This window comes from Erythrolamprus reginae, chromosome 1 (genome assembly GCF_031021105.1).
Source record: "Erythrolamprus reginae isolate rEryReg1 chromosome 1, rEryReg1.hap1, whole genome shotgun sequence".
NCBI lineage: Eukaryota > Metazoa > Chordata > Lepidosauria > Squamata > Dipsadidae > Erythrolamprus > Erythrolamprus reginae.
In genome coordinates this window covers 65,677,249-65,695,069 of record NC_091950.1, presented here as the reverse complement: position 1 = coordinate 65,695,069, position 17,821 = coordinate 65,677,249, and the positions used below count along the sequence as shown (strand labels likewise).

General features: G+C 35.1%; 1 protein-coding gene across 1 annotated transcript in view; it reads left to right on the top strand.

Moving 5' to 3' along the window:
- Positions 1-17,821, top strand: part of NRXN3 (neurexin 3) — a 1,550,407-nt gene that overhangs the window by 91,801 nt on the left and 1,440,785 nt on the right. The window contains exon 3 of the mRNA XM_070753995.1: positions 14,878-14,895. Coding sequence (XP_070610096.1) covers positions 14,878-14,895 — 18 coding nt within the window. The remainder of the gene's footprint in view (positions 1-14,877; positions 14,896-17,821) is intronic.

The following is a 17,821-nucleotide window of genomic DNA, read 5'->3' as shown; positions in this document are numbered from 1 at the left end:
AAAAATATTAAAACAAGTTCCAAGAAGTGTCAGAGAGAGCAGAAGAGATTACCAGTTTCTTACCAGAATTTTGATCAAAGAAAATATAACCTATCGTTGGTTAATCCCACAAGGTCTTTCTCTGACATGGCGTTCTACAAGATACAAGCTGGAAAATGTAGAACAAGCTAGGTATTTCTTTGAAAATAGTGGCATCAGCCACATGGACTTTTCAGATAAACAACAAGAGGCTCATCAACAACCAGCACAACAGCAATCAGGGGAGATACTAGCAATCCAACAAGAAGAACTATTGGGGGCCACAGCTCTAGCAATAGAGCAGGACCAAGGTGCTATAAGAAGAGTTCAGCCTCAGCGAGAAACCAAAAAACCCACTAAATGACAACAACTAAAGATCTAAAGATCTTTTCGGTAAACGTTAACGGACTTAATGAACCAAGGAAAAGGAAACAAATCTTCTCTAAAATCAGAAATCAAAATGCTCAAATTGCAATATTACAAGAAGTACATATCAAAAAAGATAACCAAAAATTATTGTTGAATCCCAAAATTGGAAAAATGTATGCTGCATTAGCAGATCAAAAAAAAAGAGGTGTGGTGATGTATGTAGAGAATTCTATAAATTCCAAACAGATATATAAGGATAATGATGGTAGAATATTGATTGTACAAGTTGATATTGAACCTAGACCTATAGTGGTTGTTTCTATTTATGCTCCCAATGAAGACCAAATGATATTTTATAAAAATTTACATCAAATAATAATAGACTTAGCTATTGAGAATGTATTAATAATAGGTGATTTTAATGCTATTGTGAATAGGCAATTAGACCATTCAGGGGGAGGGAGCCATAATAAAAGGAAAAAAACAAAAAGAAATCTACTACCTAGTACTTTCCAAAAAATGAAAACAGAATTATTGCTAAATGATATATGGAGGGAAAGACACCCCCATAAAAGACAATTTACGTTTTATTCTAATCCCCACAAAATCTGGACAAGAATAGACATGGTATGGACATCAAAAATGGTTGCAGAAGAAATAAGGGAAGTAGAGATAGATGTTAATACATGGGCTGACCACAACCCAATAGTGGTCTATATAAGAAGGAACAACAAACAGAATATTTGGCGGATGAATAGAATTATACTAAATGATAAGAAATATAAAGATTGGATCGAAAAGGAATTAAAAATATTTCTTGAGATTAACAAAACCCCAGACACCACTCCACAGAATATATGGGATACACTCAAAGCTTATATAAGAGGGTTAACAATATCTTACACAGCAAAATACAATAAGGAAAATAAATTACAGTACGTACAACTAATAAATGAATTAAAACAATTGGAATTTGCATCGCAGCAACACACCAAGAACAGAGACTTTAAAACAGAAATAAATGTAATTAAACATAAAATTAGAATTATAGAACAAAATCAAATAACTGAAAAAATTAAAAGAGCAAAACAACATTATTTTGAACATGCAAATAAACCAGGCAGATGGTTAGCATATAAACTTAGAAAGCAGAGTCAATCCAAATTGATAAAAAAATTAGAAGACAAAGATGGTACAATAAAATATGATACAGAAGGAAAGGCGGACATTGTTTATAACTTTTATAAAGATCTTTATGCCAAAGACAATGTTAGTGAAGATGAGGTTTTTAATTACTTACAGGCTTCAAAATTACCACAAATAACAGAAGATCAACAGACTATGTTGGATGGTCCAATAACAATGGAAGAACTCCTAACTATAATTAAAAAACAGAAAAACAATAAGGCCACTGGTCCGGATGCTATACCGGCAGAATGGTATAAGATAGACAATGAAATAGTAAGAAACTATATGTTAGAAATTTTTAATTCATGTAGACTTGAGGGCAAAATTCCGAAATCTTGGTCAGAATCGCTGACAACTTTAATACACAAATCCGGCACTGACCCACTAAAAATCAAAAATTATAGACCCATATCTTTATTAAATGTAGATTATAAAATATTTATTGCCATTTATGCAGATAGACTTAAAAGAATTATAAATGGAATAATACATCAAGACCAAAATGGATTTCTACCAGGGCGACAAATTAAAAATAACCTAAGAACAGTAATAAATACATTAGAATACTATGAACAACATCCAGATAAGACAGCATCCTTAATGTTCTTAGATGCTCAAAAGGCCTTTGACAACGTTAACTGGACATTTATAAAAATGCAATTAAACAAAATGAGATTTGGCTCAAAATTTGTTAATTTAATAGATACTATATACTCAAAACAAACGACTAAAATAATATTAAATAATAACCAATTACAAGCACTTGATATAAACAAGGGAGTTCGTCAAGGATGTCCTATATCACCATTGTTATTTATTATGACACTTGAAACTTTATTAATTAAAATAAGAGCGGATTCCGAAATAAAAGGTTTAACTATAGGAGACGAAACTTACAAACTCCAAGCTTTTGCAGATGACTTAACGTTTATAATTGAAGAACCGATAACAACTGTCCCTTCTTTATTGCAAACTATTGAACAATTCGGAAAGGTAGCAGGTTTAAAGATAAATAAAAGTAAAACTTCTTTCTTAACCAAAAATATGAATAAAATACAAGAAACTAAATTAGAAAATATTTCTGGAATAAAAACCGTAAAGAAAGTAAAATATTTAGGAATAAATTTAACAGCGAAAACAATAACTTTAAAAAATGATAATTATATAAAATTATTATCAGAAATTAAAAAAGATTTAGAAACATGGAACAACCTGAAAATATCATTTTTAGGAAGAATTGCCACAATCAAGATGAATATTTTGCCTAAGGTTTTATTTCTCTTTCAGGTAATTCCAATAAACCCAGGGGGAACTTTCTTTAAAACTTTGACAAACTTAGTTAAAAAATTTATATGGCAAGGGAAAAAAGCAAGGATAAAAATAAACTGTTTGGAAGACATTAAAGAAAGAGGAGGATTTGGTCTTCCAAACTGGAAATTATATTATCAGGCCGCCGCCTTAACATGGATTAAAGATTGGATAACCTTAGAGAATAAAAGAATATTAAATTTAGAAGGACATGATCTTATGCTGGGTTGGCATGCATTTATATGGTATGACAAGGAAAAAAATCACTCATATTTTAAAAGACACACATTAAGGAAGTATTTACTAGAGGTTTGGAAGGACATAAAGAAAAATCACTTCTTAAATGTTCCAGAATGGATAGCCCCCCTAGAAGCAATAACACATCCAAAATCTATAAAAGACACGAAAATATTTTATAGATATAAAGAATTATTAAATGATCAGATGAAGCTAAAGCTTAGGAATAAACTACAAGAAGAAGGGATAATAATAGATTGGTGGCATTATGCCCAGATTCGATCCAGATACCAGAAGGATATAACTCTTTATACTTTTAATAAAAGTAAGAATTTGCTAAGTCATTTAATTATTAATAATTCAGTAAAAATGATAGGGAAAATATATAAATTTCTTATCGCTCACAAAAATATAGAGTTGACTCTAAAAGATACCATGATAAGATGGTGCAGAAATATAGGCAAGGAAATAGATATAGATACTTGGGAAAAAGTCTGGATTAATAATTGGAAAATGACCAAGTCAGTTTCATTAAAAGAAAACCAAATTAAAATGTTTTATAGATGGCACCTTCCACCTAACAGGATAGCAAAAATGTTTCCTAAAACATCCCCACTGTGTTGGAAATGCAAGAAAGATATAGGAACTTATTACCATCAATGGTGGACATGTAGCAAAGCTAAAACTTATTGGAAGATGATTGAGAAGATATTAAAAGAAATATTAAAATATGACATAGATAACACCCCGGAATTTTACTTATTAGGAATTACTAATCAGACTTACAAGAAGGAAACTCTTTACTTAATTATACACATATTAACTGCGGCTAGAATAATATACGCGCAAAACTGGAAGGGGGAGGAAATCCCCAAGAAAGAAGAAGTTATAGCTAAAATATTAGATTGCGCTGAAATGGATATGATGACAAGACGATTAAACGATCAAGAAGATACAAAATTTTATGAAACATGGAACAACATATATAAATGGTTAGATAAGAAAAAATAAGAGATAGATCTGTTTTTATTTAGGTAATAACAATATTAGATGTATTTGTTGATGATTTTGACATAGTTGTTTACTCACAAGCGATATATTAAAAATTTTGTTTTATGTATGCTTAGTAATTGAGATTAGTTTGAATGTTTGATTAGATGAATATATTACACTTAAATAACATATTAAGCATTTTTACTTATACTGTACTAATATTGCATTTAAGATTTGAAAATTTTTTACTAGACTTTTTAACATTCAACAAATGTTTGATTATGTATTCTTTTCTCTATTTGAATGTATACTTTCAAAAGAAGCGGGGAAATACATCCCCATTTTATGTTTAATGTTTGTACGTCTGTATGTTTGTTTTATGAAAAATAATAAAAAAATTGAAAAAAAAAAAAAAAGAAAAAGATAGGAGAGTTGGGACAACATTCCTGCTAGTGATGGCAAAGAATAAACAGGGTAAGGTGCTTTGGACATGAAATAGTTTGCACACGTTTCTTGTAGTTGCTGCTGTAGTTGGAGACAGAAGTTCTTTGACTAGTAAAGCAGAGTGCATATCAGAAGAACAATAACCACATTTATCCATAGAAACATAGAAGACTGACGGCAGAAAAAGACCTCATGGTCCATCTAGTCTGCCCTTATACTATTTCCTGTATTTTATCTTACAATGGATATATGTTTATCCCAGGCATGTTTAAATTCAGTTACTGTGGATTTACCAACCATGTCTGCTGGAAGTTTTTTCCAAGGATCTACTACTCTTTCAGTAAAATAATATTTTCTCACGTTGCTTCTGATCTTTCCCCCAACTAACTTCAGATTGTGTCCCCCTTGTTCTTGTGTTCACTTTCCTATTAAAAACACTTCCCTCCTGAACCTTATTTAACCCTTTAACATATTTAAATGTTCCTTCGGTCCTCCAGACTAAACAGATTGAGTTCATTAAGTCTTTCCTGATATGTTTTATGCTTAAGACCTCCCACCATTCTTGTAACCCGCCTTTGGACCCGTTCAATTTTGTCAATATCTTATACCCTTGATAATTTGGTCTGCTTGACTCTAGGACAGCGATGAACCTTTTTCAGCTCAGGTACCAAAAGGGTGCACATGGTTATGATAGTGTGCAGGCACTTGGCCCCATCCATAATGTAATGTTCTCCCCCGCGCATGCACACAAACCCATGCTGCCTCCCACGCATGCACAGGGGCCTCACTGAAGCCTCCAGACTTCCAGTGGCCATGTGGGCTGTTTTTCACTCTCCACAGGATTCAGGAGGCTTTCTTGAACTTTGAGAAAAGTGAAAACGGCCAAAAAGAAGGCCGAAAATCAGCTGGACTGCATGCACATGTGCACTGGAGCTGACACAGGACAGTGCCTCGCGTGCCCTCAGATATGGCTCCGCGTGCCACATGTTCACCATCACTGCTCTAGGATATCTGTTGTGACTTCAAGCAAAGTTCTGAATCTTTCTGTGTTGTTTAGATAAGGAAAGGGTGTCCTTTGATTGCAATGCTCCTTGTTACATCTTGACCCCAAATCCTCATGCTAAAAAGTGAGAAGCTGTTCTAAGGCACAGAAAAAAAAAGTGATGACAGGATGATGTGATAAAATGGCAAAACTGTCAGAACAATCCAAGCCAGCGGTGAAAAAAGCTTTGTGATTGTGACTGGCAGGATTTGCTTTTGTATGGCAGAGATTTACTGTAGTTTGGGTCAGAATAAGGCATTGCTTAGAAAACCAAACAATTGTACCTAGTGTGTAGGATTCTGGTATATACTTCACATATGCCTTATGTTCCTGATGCAAGGCTGTAGAACACCATAATGAGCTTCTTAATATTACAATGCATTTTGGAACCTCAGAGTGGCCTATGGATCTTGCCAGTAATAAGATCATTTTTTAATTTCTGTGTTAGAAGCAGAACAATGTTACGTTGGGTTCTGCTTGAACTTCTGCATCTGGCCCCAGTTTGTCCTGGTTTGATCAAAAAAGGCCCTTTTATCAGCCATTGCATGGGCCAAATGCATATTTGTTTTATTTTACAAACACACACGCAAACACACGCACATGTCTCTTTCTAGAATGTCCAGAAGCACTGAAGATTACTGTGCCTGGCTCTGCTTATTGTGATTTTTATTGATCCAACCACCTTGACTCAGTGCTAGAAACTGAAGCATGTGTCTTTTGTTAAAACTTAGTTACACGTAAGGAACTGTAATTTATGTTTTTCTTGGTTCAGAAAAGGAAACAATCATAGAACATAAGATCCTTCATTTTAATAATTCACAGTGTGCTTCTGAGTATTCCATCAGCACAAGTCAATGAAACTTTCACCAGGAAAGTGCTATGAAGATTTGACCGTTTATTCTCTGTATAAAAAAGTGCTGTGGTCTAAATATTATAACTTATCTTTAGTAGCTTATGAAGTGAAAGACCTTAATATGCAATGCAGTTAATCACAAAGGTCCTCTCCTCTGTATCATTTAAAGACTCTTGATGCTCATGCCAGTACTGATTTTTTGAGCAACCACTTATGGAGACACTAGTAAATAAGTAATATTTGGCTCCTAATATCCTTGGCTCAGGCAAAGCATTGTTGGGTATACCTATTGTCCAATGATATCGCACTGAGTTTCCAGAAAGATTAACCAGCTTCCCAGCACCCTTAGTTTCCTGAATCTTTTTCTTTCTTTCCCAAATTACACCTTTGTCAATACAAAGATATTTTATTTAAATATTCTTTAATCTCAAATAGTCATGTACTGAAAAACAGTTGGATACCTATTGGAATATATGGGAGCATAGCATTTCCACTGGTCCAATAAAGGCTTGTGGTGAAGCCCTAATCACTCCTTTTCGAGGGATTACACTGTTAACAGTATTATCTTTTTTTCCCGGCAGTATGGAAACTGGGTTCACTTCCTGCCTTTGCTTTTCCATCACATTACTTTTGCCAAAGTTCTAAATGCTTAATTTAAAGAGCAGTGTAATTTTTTTTAAAGCTTCCTGACTTATTCAAAGGCAGATTCTCTCACTCTTAATTTGCATCCTTCTGGGTGAATTGGACAGGAACATTTAGCATGATCAATCATCTAGATCTGCACGCTGGCTGGGAATTCTGGGAATTGAAGTCCATACAGCAGTGATGATGAACCTTTCCCCATGTGCTTGCATGTTCTGGAGCGCCAGAAACCCAAAGACCAGCTGGTTGGTGAGTATGCGTGTGCCAGAAATCATATGAACAGTTGGCACAGAAAGGGCTCTGCATGGCACATGTGCCATAGGTTTGCCACCACGGCCATACATCTTAAAGATTTTGGGGGGGGTTTTCAATAAATTTTATTTGTTTTTGGTCTGTGAAACAACAATTTGAAACTTTTGGGAGGCCCGTTTTTCACCCTCACCAGGCTCCAAAGGCTTTCCTCGAGCATCTGGATGACTAAAATGGCCTCCCCTGGGCTACAGAGGCCCCTTGAAGGCTAGAAACTGGTCCATTTTTGAACTTCTGGAACTTCCAGGAGGCCTATTTTTTGCCTCCCCAGGCTCCGGAGGCTTTCTTACATATGTCCCACCTTCTGCGCATGCACAGCAGACATATAAAAACCATATGGCCAGTGGGAAGCATGTGCACATGTACAGTGGAGCTGAGCTAGGTGACAGCTCGCATGCGCCAGAGAGGGCTCTACTCTGCATGTCACCTGTGGCATGCCTGCCATAGATTTGCCATCACGGATATATACTGTATGCTAGCAATGAATTAGGTAAGTAGTCTGAGTTGAATATGCATATCTTCAACATCAAAGACTTTGCATAAAGTTTTATTTCTTGGTAGGAGGTCATCTTAAATGTGGGTTCAGTGATGGAGGTATAGAAAGATATGAGAAGAATTATCTAATTACAGATTGCCATGAAAATGAAAAACAATTTGACAGAAAGAAAGACATGACAGAACATAAAATGCTAATATAGAACCAAGATTAGCTATAAGAATGGATGGATGGACAGATGGATGGGTGGATAGAGAGAGATATTTTTATATACACACACGCAATGGAGGGAGAGAGAGAGTGACAGAGACAGAGAGAGAGAAATTAGATATGTGACAGAACAAGTAACAATTATATGACAATAGTATGCAGAATTTTAATACAGGAATTGTGGAAAAACTCAATAAAATTTGCCATATGTTATTTTTAAAGAGATCCTTGGTATAAAATGCTTCATACATGTTCTGTAATTCTAGTAATTGCAAAAATAGATAAATAATATAACAATCCTGGAAATATGATAGAGAGCATTTTATTATAGGCGGTAGTCAGTTAAAAATGAAAAAAATTAAATAGAATTATTAAAAAAGAATCTAAGTTGGAAATAAAAATTCTTACTTTTCCTAAGAATTATACAATTATAGAACACTTAATTTTAATTAATTTTTTTTAAAATAAATAAACTAAAATGTTTAATGTGTGAATTTGCATAAAAGGGGACAAGTAAGCCTTGTATCTTCATAGGTACCCTCGTACAACTTTTCAGTTTCTTACAATAGTTTTTTGGGCTGAGACAGTTTTGTCAATCCCAGGTGGCTAGGTTTATACAATACAAACAAAGCTACACTCCGTGGTTTTAAATTTGTAGTACCCTGTTTCCCTGAAAATAAGTCACCCTCGAAAGTAAGACATAGGAGAGATTTCGTAGAATTACCTAATATAAGGCATTCCCCGAAAGTAAGACGCAGGAGACGTTTTGTTTCACAGCGTTCCCGAACAGAACATATATAACACTGCTGTCCATAAATTGCATCCCCAAACGCTGTATCAATCAGATTTAAAACACATCCAACACAGTAGTAGTATATAATGGTATGGTAGTAGTAAGAAATTCTTGATAGGATTCACAGTATGTCTGGTTATGCTGGTTTGTGATGACAACTACTGTACAGTATATAATAAATGTTCTTTTTTTTTTGTTCAGCAATAAATGTGAATTCTTCTTCATTGAAAAAAAAATGAATCATCCCCTAAAAATAAGACGCAGCACATCTTTGGGAGCAAAAATTAATATTAAGACGCTGTCTTATTTTCAGGGAAACAGGGTATCTGGACTCAGAGTCGAAACCAAATAAAACACATTATGGCACAATGCAATTTATGTCCGAATAAGAACGAACACATTCTCGTGAGATGCATAATGCACAATTTGGCTAGAGGGAGCTCTCTAAAGTATGTGCAGAGAAACAGAAGGAAGAGGATAGGAATTGGAAATGTGAGTTGAAAATTTGTGAGAGTTTGTTAACTAGCAGCTGAATGTGTGTAAATGTGACAGTTTCTAGAAGAACCTCTTTGCTCCATGTTCCTTGTTATCCTTCCCCTTAATGCTTCTAATTTCAAAATATTTCCCATTGAAATTCACAAAGGGAGTAAGGAATCTGATCCCCACCCCCCCACCAAGGATGGTATCACTAAAAGGATCAAGTGGCCCAGTAACTGGAGAGAAAGCCTTTCAGTATTAATTCAGTAGCTCCTTTTCATTCTGGGATTATTCCCATCTGACGTCTGTTCAGAAACATGGACTGTGGGATTGTCTGCTTCATTAACCAGTATGAATAATGGCTTAAATATACTGCAGATAAATATGTATACTATTCTTTAGGAAAGGACATTGAAGAACTGTACATTTTCTTTTGTGTTAGGAGGACTGATGCCCAACATAGCTTTACCCTGTCCTGCACAGTTTGTACCTGGCTGAACAAAAGCTTTCCATCTTTTTTTCTCCCTGAATGACAGTGAATCACTATTCATCTGACAAAATTCACATGAAACATATAAAATTAAAAGCCGCAGACATTTCATACCACAGGCGTGACAGGGATCTGAGCTACAATATCATCTCTTCCTTTTCATCTCCGTTGATCTTCACTATTTCCCTTTCTATTTTATCCAAGTAGTTTGTACAGTATCTGACAAAGGCAGTCAGCCCGCTGATCCTTACTTCTGTTCTGCTATTAGCATCAAAGAGCAAAAGCAAACAACCTTGGCTTGCAGCTCTGAACTCCACAAAACCTTAGTGAATGGGCTCTTGTGTCTTGGACAAAAGAAATTAGGCATTTTGTTGTCAAGTGACTTCTCATGCTGTTTTTGAAGAGCACTAAGCTAGATAAAGAGGATAACCTTTGCCTTGAAGAAATGCTTGCGAACCCTTGCATTTGTATACATTCCAACTTTTGCATCACTGAAAAGAAAAATTGGGTGGGCTGATATCCAAGCTAGCTTGAGCGTAAATAGCTTTGGGTTTTAAGGGGCTAAGTATACTGAAGAGGGCTTCTCTAATGCAAGGAGTTTGCAAAAAAAAAAAGCAGCCTTATAAGACGAGGATTTCTAGTGGAGAAATAACAGGGTAGGTTGAGCTCACACTTGGGTTGAGCTCTCTTTCTCTGTTTGTAAAAATCTACTTGGCAGAATAGTTTATTTATTTATTTATTTATTTATTTATATATATTTGTAAAACAATTATAGGATAGTAATTTGTTCAAATAAAACATTAGATATGTAATGATAAAAAGTAATGATAGAAGACAATAGAACAGTATGACAGGGATGGTAGGCACGATGGTGCACTTATGCACACCTCTTACAGACTTCTTAGAAAGGGGGAGAGGTTTTGGGGTTAGGAGTAGAAACCACAGAGTCAGGTAGTACATTACAGGTGTTGATTATTGCTGAAGTCGTATTTTTTGCAGTCGTGTTTGGAGCAGTTGACATTTAGTTTAAATATATTACTTCCTTGTGTATTGTTGCGGTTGAAGGTGAAGAATTTGCTAACAGGTAGGACAGTTTGGTATATAATTTTATGAACTATAGTTAAGTCGGAATGGACACGTCGGAGTTCTAAATTGTCTAATCAAAGAATTTCAAGTCTGGGGAGTAAGGTATTTGTTGTGAGAAGAGGAGGGAAGGACTCTTCTTGGGAAATATTTCTGGACTCTTTCAATTGTATTGATGTCAGATATGCAATGTGGGTTCCATACAGGTGAGCTGTATTCTAGGATTGGTCTGACAAATGTTTTGTAAGCTCTTGTTAGCAGTTCAATATTACCAGAGAAGAAGCTGCAAAGGATTAGGTTAACAACTCTTAAAGCCTTTTTGGCAATGTTGTTGCAGTGGGCTCTAGGACTCAGGTCATTGGATATGAGTTCCCCAAGTTCTTTGACAGAGTGAGGGTCAACAATAAGTTCAATTCCTCCAAGTTTATATTTAGTATTTGGGTTCTTTTTTCCAATGTGTAAGACGGAGCATTTAGTGGTTGAGATTTGAAGTTGACAGATTTTTGACTATTTGGCTATGTGGCCAAGGTCTATTTGAAGGGTAGCAGTATTGTTGGAGGTATTAAATAGTTTAACATCACCGGAAAGAGAATGCAGTTGCTAGAGATGTGATCACAAAGATCATTTATGTATAGTATGAAAAGAGTTGGTCCTAAAACACTGCCTTGACAGGAGCAGGATGAGATGTGGTACATGCTATTTTGACCACTTGTTTTTCTGCTAGATAGGAATGCTGTTAGCCAATCTTGTAATAGTGCAGAGATGCCATAGGATTTAAATTTCAGAAGAAGTTTGTCATGAACAATTGAGTCAAAGGCTTTGCAAAAGTTGATATAGATTGCATCAATTGAATTACCCTGGTCAAGTTGAGTGGTCCAAATGTTTTTGCAGTGTAAGAGTTGTAGATTAAAGGATTTTTTTTTTTGAAACCAAATAGTTTGTTGGAAAGAAGGTTATTAGCTTCAAGGTGGAGTGTAATGAATTGGTTTATGATTGATTCCATGACTTTGCAGGTGACACAACATGAGGAGATAGGTCTGTAATTTTCAATGTTGCTGGGATCTCCTTTTTTGGAGATAGGGATGACTGTGGCAAGTGGCCATATTAGGCTAGGGAGCTAATACTGAAAGATTTATTAAAAATTATGTTCAGAGAGTTCTAGAAAGAGTGAAGTACTTTTCCTGTACCGCAGTCACTGTATTTTTCAAACAGAATCTTTTTAAAATTAACTGTCTTTAAAGTAAAACTCCATAGCTACTGACACTATTCCCTCTAATATTGTTGCTCTATTGTTGCTATAAAATAATCAGTTCAAAGACATTATTTGGTTACAGACTATTTACATTCTTTGAATTTTGCTCTATTTTATTTTTAGTTACAAGACTGCTAGCAGGGGCTCATGGTTTTAAAGTAGCAGTCTTTTAACTGATTCAAAGTTGCATTAATCTCTTTATACTAGTGGTGTTCTCTAATCTCTTTATACTAGTGGTGACACCAGCATTTTGAATTAAATGATATAGATATCTCATATATAATTCCAGAAATCACCTTGAATAAATTTAATTTAAGACACTGCTTTTTACTAGCTAGAAATTTAATTTGGGGGGAAGGAAGAAAAAAAGGGCAGCAAAGACATAGATTGGGCTATGTTAAATGTTTGGACTGGGCAATGATTTTCCATGTTTAGAGGTCTTTGTCAGATTTTCCTTTGTTTAATCAGTGTCCAGTTGCTTAACTGTGATAGAGAGGCTAAAATTCAGTGACATTATGGAGGCTTTGAACACTGCAAAAAAGAGTTGGGGAGGTTGCAAGTTCTATACCAAAAGTACTTGAACTTCAATGTAGTTTTTGTTTTAAAACTATGGCTTTCTAAAACTCTATATCAAGTAAGAGTGGTTTTTTAAAAACTCTAAATCAAGTAAGAGCCTTGGTGACGCAGTGGTTAGAGTGGAGTACTGCAAGCTGCTTCTGCTGACTGCTGGCTGTAGTTCACCAGTTCAAATCTCACCAGGCTCAAGGTTGACTCAGCCTTCTATCCTTCCAAGATGGGTTAAAATGAGGACTCAGATTGTTGGGGAGTGATATGCTGACTCTGTAAACCACTTAGAGAGGGATGTAAAGCAGTATATAAATCTAAGTGTTATTGCTAAGTAAATATAGAGAACAATACAAGTAACTGAAAAATGCAACCACCCTTAATGAATTAGTTTCTGAAGAGCTAATGTTTACACTCTCTCTTTTAATATGAAGAGTTCTGGTTTTGGTTATTTTTGTACATTTAAAAAAAAATAAGACTACCATATGTAAAGTTGTGCATGCATATCTAAAATTGCACCATTAGTGTATAGTACTGTACTGTAAAAGTATAGTAACATATTTTGTACAAGCAACATTGCAAACGTACCTAATAATTTTAACATCAAAACTGCAAGCTGTTGCACTCTTTGCTACCTAAGCACATGTATCTGAATTTGCCATCTGGGCAGTAGGAAAATGAGTTTAAAATAGAAACCACAAACAATGTGACAAAGAAAGGAAAGTTTATTATTTAAACAGAAATAGCTCCTTATAGCCATTTGTGCGTTCCTTCCTATGCAGCAAATAGACATTTGAGAGGGGATTTAGATTGAGAACATGATAAGAGTTAAATCTTATCTTTTAGCATCATGTACTCAGATCGAATCTTCCTATCTCCCCAGGAATTGCATTGTTTAAAAAAATGAAGAAAAAGAAAAGAAAAAGATCATTGATTTTCTTGGACAGTCAGGGCTAAAACAGGATTCCTGAAGAGAACATTCACAGTATCCTCCAGAAGATGATCTAGTAAACTAATCTACCAAACCCCTTCCCAAGTAAGATAGAAGAATCATTTAATTCTGTTGAAAGTTCACTATTGTCTGTCTTGTATGATGGGTAATTCAGTGATATTTATGGATGGTATTCATAACTCTCCGAAAGTGAATTCATATTTAACTACTAATTTTTAAAAAGGTGCTAGCTTTTAATGACAAAAAACGTGGCATATTCTATTGTAATCAAAGAAGATTAGATGAATGACTAGTTGGTTCAGTTTGTAAGATTACTGTGTTTCTGCTTTTTCAGAAATTGTGTGGCAATTCAGGGGGTAAGAATAAAGGATGTAGGCATACAAAACAATTTATTTAGGATTCAGATGATAGGAAATAATGAATTTATTCACCTTGGTTTGCTTACTTACTGTTTCTATTAAAAGAAATGCCATGAGAGAAAGATGTGCTTCTTAATGCAAAATATGTGTTTTTACATTTAATAATCGGAAAGGGAGTACACAGAAAATTTCAGTAAAATTTCTGCAATGTCTGCAATGAAGGATGGTCACAGGAAACTGGGCATAAAGAACTACAATAGTAGTTTTGGTTTTCTTTTCGTTTGTTTGCTAGAATCTGGGAAACCAATAATTGGTCATAAATTCACACAAAGCCTTTCAGAAGGGGAGACAATTTGCCCTTTTCTCCAATATTACTTATATGTTCTTGAATTTATGAAAATAGAACTGTTGTGCTGTGAGGACAATCTCTTTTTCCTTTTAAAATCTATTTGTGAAATTAATACCACAGAATATTCTAACCAATATTCTTGCAGGTCTCTGTGTTGGATCTATCTGATTCTGGGGCTTCTTTCTCTCTCCAGACAGATAGGGCATCTGATTAACTTCTACATGCACAGGGGAGAGAGGATCCAAACCTTTTCCCTTGCATGATGGGCAGATGGCTGAGGATTGATGATTTTTTAAAAGCAAATATCTGGTTTTGCATGTAATTGATTTCCATGCAAAGAAGCTAAGCCGCTGGTGTGTATGCATGTGAGTTTTTAATATGTTTTCTCTTTCTTTCTCTCTTTCTTTTCTTCCTCCCTTTTCCTGCTCCCCATGAAACTGCTTCATCAGATGCCAGTCATGTTCCAGGTGAGTGTTTAGTGTGCCAGAGTATGGGAGGAAACTGCTTTCTAAAAATGGGAATGAGAATGAAGAAGGATTTCAGTTGTGAATTCTAGAACACATTTTAAAGTCAATTGGCAGGCATTGTCATCAACTGTACTACATAAACACATCATGGGATACACAAATGTGGGGTTGTTGTAATTTTCTTGGAAAGCACACTATAAAGTGCCAAAATACTCTGCATGGCAGCTGCAATACAAATTAAGAATAATATGGATTCATTGTTACTTTTTAATCCATTTCAAATGAAATGTTGCTCTTAAAGTCAACACTTGGTCTTTTGCTTCTGGAACATATTTTAAAGTCAATTGGCAGGCACTGTCATAAACTGTACTAGATAAACACATCATGGGATACACAAATGTGGGGTTGTAGTAGTTTTCTTGGAAAGCACACTATGAAGTTTTCTTGGAAAGCACACTACATAGAGATTTTCAAGAACTTCATGAAATCTAAATCAGAATATATATATATATATATATTGAAATGTCAAAATGTAACAATTAGTGCCCAGAAATTGGTCATGGTGCAATATACTGAATGAAGACAGGCAAAATGAACCTAATTCATTTCTCCACTTCAAGGTAATATTCATCCAAAATGAACACTGACTACCAATTCCCATGCTTATCCCACTGTTCCATTCTACTGTGCAACTCTAATTTCATAACTTTGATTTATCTTCCATTGAAATCAGCAGTCCTATTGTTCAATGCCAGCTAGATGGCTCTATTTTTCCTGTGACACAGGAAGCTTTATCATGCAACAGCCAGGAAAGAGAAGTAGGGATTCAAAATTAAATATTTTACATAGTATGGGTTTAGCTCACATTCTTAAAAAAAATGGAAATCAGCCCCAGAAGACTGCAGTGATCAGCATAGAATGGTAGACTAATGGTTTCTTCTGCTATCAGGCAATTTGAGTTGAATGTATAATTTTCATTTTTAACTAGGCACAAAGTATTCTGGGTGGATGGAGCCTCATGCTCCCTTTGTGACCGGTTCTCCAATGACTGACAGACACGAGTGAACTGGGAGCATTTCACCCCTGGAACTAATGGTTTATAATATGGGACATATGGGCATAGTACTGGAACTGCAGACTTTTCTTCAGGACCCTGGACAGGGAACATTTTGCCAAAGGCCTGATAGCCTTATATACTGCTCAAAAAAAATAAAGGGAACACTCAAGTAACACATCCTAGATATGAATGATTGAAATATTCTCATTGAATACTTGGTTCTGTACAACAGCATGTGAAATTTACTGTCAATCAGTGTTGCTTCCTACATGGACAGTTTGATTTCACAGAAGTTTGATTTACTTGGAGTTATATCGTGTTGTTTAAGTGTTCCCTTTACTTTTTCGAGCAGTGTGTTCCATTCTGCTTTTGGGATCTTTAGTGCTCTCCTGAGTTGATTGTTTTCTTGCAGACAATTCATTGCCCACTAGAACAGTGTTCATCATCAGAACTGGAAGGATCCCACAATTGACCAATATTCTGGTATTATTATCTTTCTCAGACCTTGCCTTTGTGCTCAAGAAAGTACATTGCAATTACTGGAGATAATTATCTACCCTGCATGTAATGTTCTATCACATTTCAATTCTATACATAGTCCATGTAATTATCAGCAGAATTAGTACTATGTGAGGCTCTTAGTAGCAAAGAGCCAGTTTGAGGTAATGAGGTAGTGGTCTAGAAACCAGGAAATTGTGACTTCTGATTTTGCCTTTGGATTGAAAGTCAGCTGTTCGTACAACCTATCTCGCAGGTTTGTTGCTGTGGGGAAAATAAGGAGAGGAAGGAGTATTATGTGTGTTCACTGCCTAGAGTTACTTATAAGTAATAAAGGTGAAATAAATGTCAAATAAGTATAGAAAAGTAAGGACCTTTATTTCTTTGTTGGATATAGCTCAGAGATCATGATCTATCACTCATGATTTTATGATCTTCTGATGTGAAACTGCCTGCTTCGTGGACAGTGTAGTTTTAAATCCCATGTCTGCATAAATTGGGACAGTAGTTGATCCGATTCTACTTGGCCCATCTTAATTGTGACAGTCCATCACTGATGGCATACCTTGATCATGACAGAAGCAGTTCAAGAAACATGTAGTGAGACAAGAATTATTTACTGATTTATTTAGACCATCTTACCTTGTCTTCAACTTCAGATTCCTAGACCAGCTTATAAAGAACAGGAAAAAGTGAATTCTTGCCCCCAGGTTAACTCTCTAAACAATACAACAAAAATTAAGCTGGGAATTTTTTTAAAAGGGTAAACACAGGTAAACCCTTTGTTGCAGTGTTCAGTATCAATGGGAAATAATTTAGCAGGCCATACAGATGGTATTGATACAAGCTGGAAGAGCTGCTGCTTTTCCATCTGGAGACCACAGCATGGATGTTAATGAAAGAACTACTATCAACTGGATCTGTATTTACATATAGTGTAGAATGCCTACCTACTGTTACATCTTTTTATAATAAACACCATACATTCAAAGAATAAATTATAAGTGTGATGCCTAGCTTTATTTCAACAAATGCTCCCACTTTATTCTCATCTTATCTTTTTCAGAATAAAATTATCTAATATTCATACTACCTTTTTAATACTTGCAACAATCTATTTATTATATTATCTTGTCTTTGATTAAGAATTCCATAGGAGTCCCTTATCTATTTAATATCAATTGGAGAAATAAATTACAAACTTTCTCCTTTTTTCCCTTAACAATGCCTAAACTTTGGACTTTCCATCCAAGAAAGGCTACAGGCTTTTTTCTTTTTCTCTTTAAATTGTTTATCCCTTGAGGCTCTTAGCTTAACTTTTAATTGAATAAAAATTTTGAGCTCAATCACTGTTATCAATCACTGTTGTTG